The sequence below is a fragment of the Telopea speciosissima genome, chromosome 1, assembly GCF_018873765.1.
Source record: "Telopea speciosissima isolate NSW1024214 ecotype Mountain lineage chromosome 1, Tspe_v1, whole genome shotgun sequence".
Lineage (NCBI taxonomy): Eukaryota > Viridiplantae > Streptophyta > Magnoliopsida > Proteales > Proteaceae > Telopea > Telopea speciosissima.
In genome coordinates this window covers 77447976-77458536 of record NC_057916.1, presented here as the reverse complement: position 1 = coordinate 77458536, position 10561 = coordinate 77447976, and the positions used below count along the sequence as shown (strand labels likewise).

Below are 10561 nucleotides of genomic sequence, written 5' to 3'. Positions count from 1 at the left end.
AGAGATGTTATGGAAACAAAGGTAAGTTACCCTTAAGGGTATTATGGGAAGTTTACCCTATGGTAAGGATAATTGTCATTATAAAATAATGAACAGCGACTTAACTGCACAGCCCTAACGGAGTGGACTAAGTTAAAATAAAATCATAAAGTAGGGGGTGTCTGTGATATTGTTACAACGTGTGGGGTGTTTGTGATATTTGATATAATTATAGGGGGCATCCGTGAAATTTTTCCAATAAAAAATGGCATTGGCATCATAATTGTGGACCCTCAGGGGTTAGAGACACGCATATTGTCTCTTGATAAAGGAAGGTCTCATAGAATGCCCCCCGATCAACAAACTCCAAGGCATCGATCATATCCATCCAGCGAGGGATGAGCTCCAGAGAAATGTGCTCTGGATTGTACATGAACTCTGGAGGGGGATGCAGGACCAACCAAACATCTAGCCATTGACGAGTGACTCTCTCTCCCCCAAGTAAAAAGCCCCCCACCCCCCCCCCCCACCATCAGGACCCTCCAACAAGTCAATGATTGAGCATGCTCAAATGCTTCACCATCAGGGGAATCTTCTTCAATGAAAGGCTGCCACTTTACCTGTGTCAAATAAAAGTGCCAGTAGTCCAGATGTCAACAAAAGAAGAAATGACAAAGTGAGAGGACTTACATTAGAAAGAGAATTGAGGTGGACCCGCAGTGACTCTTGGGTCGCCACAACACCCCCTCGTTTGGTATGGGTCCAAGACCATTTGCATGCACGGGAAATAAAACAATATCTTCCCAATCCTTATTATCTTCATCCTTGAGAATAGGGTATGCATCCCCAATAGCTCATAACTCCAGGTCTGAAAACATGATAAGGTTATATATAAATAAGTGAGAAAGTTCTTTGTCTGGGAGTGTGGCCTACGCTAGCACTCCCATGAGTCTATCTCTCTCCTCCCCATATGAAAAGACACCTCTGTCCCCTCCCCTTGTTTCAAGGAGGAGACAGACAGACACAAAGGAGTGCTGGTGTAGGCCACACTCCTGGACAGAAAACTAATTCTCTATAAATAAATATAAAAAAAAAGAAAAAAATGAGGAAATTACATGAATAAAGGGTTCATTACACACCCAAAGAACAAAGGAATTCACATAAATGTTAGGCATGCCTAAGGGTAGCAGGTCCAACATGCGAAGAAAGTAGGCATAGTGTGTTTGCCTCGATTTGTATGTCATTATGTGCCTGAGATGGTGCATAGTATATCTGCCCCGATTTGCATGTCATTATGTTTCTATGATGGTGCATAGTGTATCTACCTCGTATTGCATACCATTATGTGCCTGAGATGGTGCATTGTGTATCTACCTTGATTTGTGTGCTATTATGTACCTAAGATGGTGCATGGTATGTTTGCCTCGATTTGCATGCCATTATGTGACTACGATGGTGCGTAGTGTATCATCCTCAATTTGCATGCCATTATGTACATGAGATGGTGCATAGTGGATCTATCTCGATTTGTGTGTCATTATGTTCCTGAGATATTACGGTGTATTTGTTTCAATTTGTGTGCCATTATATGCATGAGGCCCTGAGATAGTGCATAATGCAAGTACCTCGATTTGTATGCCATTATGTGCTTGAGATGGTGTGCAGTGTATCTGCCTCAATTTTTATTCCATTATGTATCTGAGATGGTGCATAGTGTATCAGCCTCAATTTGCATGGCATTATGTGCCTAGGATGGTGCATAGTGTGTTTGCCTCGATTTATGTCATTACGTGCCTAAGATGGTGTATTTGCCTCAATTTGTGTGCCATTATGTGCATACAATGGTGCATAGTATATGTTCATCGATTCGTGTGCCATTATGTGCATGAGATGGTGCATAATGTATCTACCTCAATTTGTGTGCCATTGTGTGCATGAGATAGTGCCTCGATTTATGTGTCATTATGTGCCTGAAATGGTGCATAGTGTGTTTGCCTTGATTTGCATGCTAATATCTGCCTGAGATGGTGCATAATGTATCTACCTCAATTTGTTTGACTATGTGACTGAGATGATGCATAGTAGATCTGCCTTGATTGGTGTGCCATTATGTGCCTGAGATGGTGCATAATGTGTTTACCTCGATTTGCATGCCATTATGTGTGAGATGGTGCATAATGTATCTATCTTGGTTTGCGTGCCTAGGATGGTGCATGATGATATGGTCTCTAATTACATGCATTTGCATGCCTAGGATGGTACATAATTCTTTTTTGCCTTGATTTTTGTGCCATGATGTGCATAGGAATGCATGTCTCAATTTGCATGCATGATTGGACATACAATATTAAATTGCAAAAAATGAAAGCTTAGAAGACCTACTTCACAATGATCGAGTTCAGATCTACAACCCACATAGGGATGGGTGGGGATAGATCTGAACCCGAGGTGTGGGACCCGCCTCTAGGGTGTGGGACCCACGCTCCATGGAGGGGTCAGATCTGTCCCCACCCATCCCTATGTGGGTAGCTGATCCGGATTCACGATGACCCTGCCCCCATACACAACAGCATTTGTGGTGGCTCGTGTCTTTCAGGATGCTCCCTGAGTACCAGGCCGCTCGAGCATCGATGCCCTCATGAACCATGGACGGGATCCACTCCCCACCTCATGCCCGCTTGCGAAGACTAATAGTTATAAAACGTCCGAAAAAATGACAAGAGATCAAGGGAGAGGGCTGGAGTAGAACTGGCAGAACTCACCCTAGAGAAAATCAACAAGAAATTGGGGGTGGGGGGGGGGGAGGTTCTCCTTTTATAAAAGGAGGGGACCACTTTAGCGGCCCCGCCAGAGTCCCCAGTCGGCCCTACCAGCGGGACCGCGACACACAGCTTTGCATTCCCACTCGATCAAGCAAACTCTTCCATGCACTAGGCTTCTCAAGCCTTAGACAATCTCAAACATCAAACCCCAAGAGAGAGGGAGGACGAAGTCAAGGGAGAGGATAATGTAATCCACGATTTCAAGCTGTCTTCTTATTTTGGGTTGTGCAATAAATTAAATAAATTATGCAACCCCATCCTCCCAAATTAGTGGGACACATGCGTTAGGAATATTGAGTTTCCTATTAGCATTCAATCTCGAAACCCCCAAATCTATCCAAGCAATAAAAGATTCCTATTACTAGAGGAAGCCAATATTGAGTCCAATATTCAATATTGACTCAATATTCAATATTGACTCAATATCTTTCTTTTTCTAACACAACAAGGGTCAATATAAGGTTTAAGGGAGAAGCAAATGGTCGGACAAGTTGCCGACCGATGAAGCACAGTACGGATCTCTCTATGAAACAGTCTACTCTCCGCTATTTCTCGTGCTGGTTAACAGTGACAAGCGACAGTACCGAAGGCTGACATTGGTGGCGAAGGAGTAATAGAAGAACGGTATTAGTTCTGGAGTGACAGGACCACCAGTAGAACATGAAGGAATCCCGGCAATGCATTCTCGTTGAAGGCAGAGTTCCTACAAAAAGGGAATTCGACGAACTGTATTACAAACTTTAATTCCCGGAAGGGTGTAGCAATAAGAATAGGAAAATTTTCACTGGTCATTCATTCATTTCCAGACACTACTTTTTAATATTGAATCTAAACTCGTCAAGAAATCGCAGCGTTTTTGAGAGATTAAAAAAACAAGATTACCCTTGACAATGACAAAAGATTGATTACGTTGGCATTTTTAAAGTTCAAAACATAAATAACATGATTACCCCTGATTTGAGTTACAATCTCATTACAGTTACAAGGGCTACAAACTCGAATGTAACCGAGTCAACAGAACCCTAACCAGGGTTTCAAAACCAGGAATCGATCTGAATCAGACCCAATAAAAAACACTAGAATTGGCCATATCTCACCGATTCAGTTGGAATCTTGCTTGAATAACTCGATATCAGAAGGCGGCATTGGTCCCGGCTGATTCCAATGCAAATCATCTGATGCACCAATTTTTGAAACCCTGCCCCTAACTAAAATTTGATCATTCCCTATCACCTCAAATGATAAAGGCAGATCTGGCACATCTTCGGCTTCTATTGCTGCCTTCCCCTCAGGGTTGGTAGCCAGTGTAACTAGTATGGACAATGCTGCATCCACAATTCCACGTTCACGTTCGGTCAGCATTCTCTTCAGTGTGTGCACTACTTCAGCCTGCACTGCCCTTTCCACGTTCTCTTGGTTCATGCACAGATTGAGGAGGGCTGTTGCTGCATCCTCCTTTCCCTTTTGGCTACCTCCACTAAGCAGTTTCACTAGTTTTGGTATTGCGCCTGATTTACCAATTGTCACCTTATTTTCATCATTCACCATAGAAAGTCTGATTAATATGGCTGCTGCATTTTCCCGTGCCTCCATGGTCCCTTCACTGAGTACGTGTACAATACCAGGGACAGCCCCAGAAGATACAATACTCCCTCTGTTACCCTCACAAATGGAAAGGTTTAGAAGGGCAGTGATAGCATGCTTGCATAGCTCAGAATTGTAGAGGAGGTCAACAAGGAGGGGAATGGCACTGGCCTCAGCAATGTACACACGGTAGGCATCATTGCCCTTGGCAAGAAGGCATAGATCACTTGCAGCTGATTTCTGGTCCTCAAGGTTGTCAGACTTAAGTCTGCAAAGGAGAGTATCAACCTTGACACGTTTGCACCACTCAATTATGAGGTCACGCAAGACAGAGTTCGGCGTCGAGGCAGCACTGGAAAGCTTCTGTTGCATCTTTGGACACATGGGATCCCCCGCTTCAAGCAATTTCTCAATGTATGATTGCTCATAGGTCTACAATAAAAAATAAAAAAAGTGGAAAGCTTCAGTAATGAAGTTTGGGGCATGAGAAAAGCAAATAGCATGCTCAGCACAGACAAACCATAGGTTAAAACCAACATTCAATAGTTCCACAAAAAAATTGTAAGGTTAGAAATCCCTTTACATTAGATTATAATAAAAATTTTATCAGGGGACATTTTTCTGGACTGCAGTTCTGTACCTTGACATCCAAATGAGTGTAGTAAACATATTCTAGGTGGTATCATCTATTATTCTCATCTTTGTACAGGGGATGACAAAGATTCAAATCTGAAGGTGGCCATTTTTGCCAAAAAGATGATGAAGGTTAGGACCACCTCCAGTCCAAATCCTCCTGAAACCGAGCCAAAGCGTGGCTCGTACAAGGCTACGGCCTTCTCTTCAAGCATAGTGCCATCAAATGGGAATCTGGTAAACAATTCCCCTAGTTTTTTTTTTTCCTGATAGATAATTCCCGAAGAAGATTATTGGGCATATTTCTTGTTGATAATTAGGGGTATTTTAGTCTTACATCTTTGGATTTTGGGTTTTTATGTATTTTCCATATTTTCTTGTCCTTCATTGTAAGGCTGTAATTAAGAGGTTAGGGATAATATTGTAAACCCCTAACTATTTCTCATTCTAGTTCAATATATAACTGAGAGAAGGGCCTGTGATAGGGTATTCAAACTTTTCTATCGCAGGCTGCCTCCTCCCTTCTTCCATCGGCAGTTTGTGTTCACTCTTCTTTTCTTCTACTCTTTCTTTCTTTCTTCTCTCTTCTACTGGTTAGTTAGGTTCTGGTTTGCAACATGGTATCAGAGCCATACTAATCAGTAGCAGACTTCTTCTTCCAATCATCTTCTTCTGATCTTCCTTTTCGGTTTCCATTTTTTTGTGGTGTGCAGCCACTGTTGCTGCTGTTATTGTTCTGATGGATTAGAGATTCCTTTTTTGATGGATGGAGTACTAACTTATTCCTCTTTGGTCCTTTTCTATGTTCCTGTTGCTACTATGAAGTTTATGTTTGAAGCATCGAGGGACTATTCTCCTCTTGAGATCGAATTTTTTTGGTGCTCTGTTTTTTCGATGGTTGCTGTTGCTATGTGGGATGTTGCCAGTATGCTCGATGGTTGCTGCTGGTTATAGTGCTTCTGAAGGTGTTTCTTCCTGACTGATTAATGGTGATTTGAGATCAGAACAGATCAGGTCAGATTCCAGTTTTGTTTCCCAAGTTTAGGGAAATCGATTATTGTCAGTTACTTTTTCTTAAAACCTGTGATCGATTTTTCTTTTTTATTTTTTATGGTTAAAAAAAAAAAAACGATGGTTGCTGCTTGGGGTTGGTTTGTGGAAGATTTTACAACTGTTGTTACAATCCTGCTGACCCAGAATTGATGCTTTTTTTTCTGAGGATCATTGGTTGCTGATTTGATACTGTGATCAAATCAATTTGCTTGGTGCTGGAAATTATCTCCTATTTTTCCTTGGTGATTGTTGGAAGCTATTATTGTCTTCTTGCTGCTGTTTTGGTACTGTTACCATGACTGGGAACAAACTTTTGACTGTAGCAACCTCTGCAACCACCGAAACTGTGAATGTTACTATTACCTCCATCAAGCTCAAAGATAGTTCCAATTATTTGTTGTGGGCTCATGCTGTGAGGGTGCATATCATGGCCAAAAAGAAGCTCAAATATATTACCACTGATCCTCCTACCTCTGATTCTCGTGATTATGAAGATTGGATGCAAGAAAATGCCGCTATTTTGATATGGTTTTGGAACAACATGGAACCTTATATTGCTGCAAATTTGATGTTTCACATTACTGCCAAGGTTGTCTGGGATGATCTAAAGGACACCTATTCTCAAGAGAAAAACATGAATTGGGTATACGACCTTAATGAGAAATCGTTTCAGCTACGTCAGTATGGTAAACCTCTCCAAGATTACTATAGTACCTTTAAAGGTCTTGTTGAGGAGTTAAATGTTTTTAAGCCCCTCACAACTGACATTGAAAAATTCAAGGCATGGCGGAATGAGTTCTTTGTTTCCAAGTTCCTCGCTGGCCTGGATTCTGATCTGCAAAAAGTGAAGGGCCATATTCTTGCTAGTGAAACAGCCCCTACCTTCCAGACACTTTTTCTCGATTTCAGCGTATAGCTTCTCTTGTGAGCATGATTCCTCTCCTAAAGACAATGCTGCCTTTACTGCTAGTCATGATCAAGGCCGTGGTCGTGGCTCAGGGGGAGGACATTGTGGTGGTGGTCGAGTTAATAGTGGCTCTAGTGGTTTCTCAGGTGACAAACCTCCTAGGAAGTGTACTCATTGTGGAAAGAATGGCCACACTATTGATTATTGTTGGGACAAACATGGTAAACCAGACTCTGCATCTCAGTCAGCCAATCCTGCAGTGACTGATGGTGGTCATGATGGTGTCTCTTATGCGATTCTCCACAAGGTCAGATAACAGGCGGCAGCTCTACTACAACTCCTACTCGTGATGATTTTCTCAATTATTACGGCGGTTACAACATCTAGAGGCCTCCACTCATACATCCACTAGACCTTCTTCCTCCTCTACAACTCTAGCTCATGCAGGTACACCAGCCTTCTTTTCCACTACTACTTCGCTTGGATCATTGACTCTGGGGCATCTGCTCATATGACTGGTGAGTCTTCTTTGTTTAAATCTTTTTCCCATAACACTCGGTCTTCACCTGTTATCCTAGCTAATGGCTTTCTACCCCAATGCCTGGGCATGGTACAGTATCTCCTTCTTCCTCCCTTACTCTCTCCTCTGTGTTACATGTTCCTCAATTACCGTTGAATCTTCTCTCTGTAAGTGCACTAACTAAGTCTTTATATTGCTCTGTGACATTTTTCCCTACTCTGTGTTTTTCAGGACCTTCACACGAGCAAGACGATTGGTGGAAGGGGTGAACAAGATGGACTGCATTATCTTGATTGTGGTGTTGCTATTTCTTCTATTGCTGCTGCTTCTATTGGTGCTGTGACTCCTTTCCAGTGGCACTATCGGTTAGGTCATTTGTCCTTAGCTAGGTTAAAGTTATTATTTCATTCTTAACACTTCAAAATCTGTGCAAAATGAGATTTCATGTTGCCCCTGGTATTATTCATCGAACTAGTTGTTTGTACACCCCACAACAGAATGGGAAACGCAAGAATAGGGATTCACTTGAGGTTGCTCGCACTATAATGATGCATATGCATGTTCCGAAACAATTTTGGATTGAAGACAACCAAAGACATGAGGCTTCCTGCATGTTACTTGATTAATTGAATGCCCTTGTCTGTTTTTGCCAATAAGTCACCGTTTTCCATTGAGTTTCCCGGGCAACCCGCCTTTCGATTTTCGCCTCATGTCTTTGGTTGTGTTTGTTTGTCCAAAATTTGCATGTTACTACTGACAAACTGTCACCTAGGTCCACTAAGTGTGTTTTTCTTGATTATTCCTGTACCCAAAAAGGGTACAAGTGTTACGACCCTGTGGCCCATAGGTATTTTGTCAGTACTAATGTTACCTTCTTTGAGGGAAGTTCTTATTATCCATCATCTCCCTCAATGGCTATGGATGATTAGCATGTGGTTACTCCTCCTGTCCCGGCCTTAGTTCCCTTAATGTTCCCAGAGCACCATTACAGGTTTATCAGCAACGAGAACGTGCAGTTCCACAGGAACAGTATCACCAACTCCACCAGCTCCTTCCTCTGGTGAAGCTCCGACTTCCTCTTCCTCTGATGACTTACCGCTTGCCCAGCGCAAAGGTATTCGTTCTTGCACTCAAAAACCTAATGTTGTCTATTCCATTGATAAGTATGTCTCCCTTTCCCACCTTCCACCTTCTATCGACAACTTCGCATTATCTTTATCGACTACTACCATACCCAAAAATCACATTGAGGCTTTTTGGCTTCTTGGTTGAAAAACGGCTATGTATGTGGAAATGGAGGATCTCTTGTCTCGTAATACTTGGCGTTTGGTAGATTTACTTCTTGGTAAGGATCTTGTTAGGTGTTGTTGGGTGTACACTATTAAGTACCTTCCTGATGGATCTTTTGAGCGGGTGAAAGCCCGTCTGATTGCCAAGGGGTATACCCAGACTTATGGTGTGGACTATTTTGAAACCCCCAGCCCCGTTGCTTGGCTGAATTATGTTCGTCTACTTATTTCTCTAAATGTTAACTTTGATTGACCATTGTTTCAGTTGTATATTAAAAATGCTTTTTTATATGGTGATCTTCATAAGGTTTATATTGAGCAAACTCCTGAGTATGTTGCTCAAGGGGAGAATGGTACTCGGGTATGTAAATTGCAGAAGGCAATCTATGGTCTCAAACAGTCGCCCAGAGCATGGTTTGAGAAGTTCAGTACTATAGTGGTGTCGTGTGGGTTCTCAGAGTGCTACTCTGATCACTCTGTATTTGTTCATCATCGTGATGGCAAGTTAGTTGTCTTAATGTTTTATGTGGATGATAATATTGTCTCAAGTGATGATGTAGCAGGCATTGCATTGGTAAAGTCTTATTTACAACATCATTTTCAGACCAAGGACCTAGGTACTCTTCACTACTTTCTCGGTATTGAGATTGTGAGAAGCAGGAAAAGTATCACTCTATCCCAGAGAAAGTACATTTTAGATCTTCTGTTTGAGACTGGTATGCTTGCATCCAAGCCAGTGGATATTCCCATGGATCCTCACCAGAAATTTGCGGTAGATGATGGTGGTCCTCTTAAGGATGTTCACCAGTACAGAAGTTTGATTGGGAAGCTGATCTACCTCATTGTTACCAGACTAAATATTTCTTTCGTTGTGGGAGTCCTTAGTCAGTTCATGCAGACTCCACAAAAAGCACATTGGGATGTTGTTGTTCGCATTCTTCGCTACTTGAAGGGTGCTTCAGGTAAAGGATTGATTTATCGTCCCAATCGACACATGGATCTGGTTGCGTATTCCGATGCTGATTGGACTAGCTCAGCAAGAGATCGTCGTTCTACCACAGGCTACTGTACATTTGTTGGGGGCAATTAGTGTTGTGTGATGCAGTGCTACAGCCCTACATCCGCAAGAAGAAGAAGAAGCTGCTGCCCAAGTGATATATTCAGTAGTGTTAGGTGGATCCATAGTTTATTTTTAAGTGTTTCTTTATGTTTTAAGTTGAACCGGTTCAAACTGGTTCAACCTTTGGTTCAGTTTAAGTGACTTGAGTCGCACACTAATTATTTATGTAATTTTCTGTTTTTTTGGATCCACACCATACTCCCACCATTTAGAGTGGAGTATGGATTAGATAGGTCGGCCAGGGGTAATTTAGACTCCTAGGCTGCTTATGTTTTAGGCTGTTAAGCCCTATCTAAATTAATGCAAATCGTGGAGGAGATCATTCCCCACTTTTATGAAATTAAACCCGCTGTTAGCAAGCTGCTCCTTCTCTCTTTAAGAGTTTTTCTTTGTGTTTGATCAAAGCAAGGTGCGATTGGAGTTTGATCAATCGACACCTTGTGGTGTGAAGCCCGGGTCCAAACAAGCTTTCTCCCAAGTATTCTGCTGCAAGGTTCCAATTTTCTTCAAGTTGTTGCTGCTGCCTCCATTCCTCTGCAACTCCAAGTTTGAAGCCCCCCATCCCAAAACTCTTCTTCTAAACCCTCTAAACAGCCAACCCAAACTTCCCTCTTTCTCAAATTAAAATCCAAAGCCCTAAAACCTGCACAGACC

General features: G+C 42.2%; 1 protein-coding gene across 1 annotated transcript in view; it reads right to left on the bottom strand.

Annotated features, from left to right (window-relative positions):
* Positions 1-3902: 3902 nt before the first annotated feature.
* LOC122654994 (protein spotted leaf 11-like) overlaps positions 3903-10561 on the bottom strand; it is a 47959-nt gene continuing 41300 nt past the window's right edge. The window contains exon 7 of the mRNA XM_043849251.1: positions 3903-4817. Within this exon, the coding sequence (XP_043705186.1) occupies positions 3903-4817 (915 nt within the window). The remainder of the gene's footprint in view (positions 4818-10561) is intronic.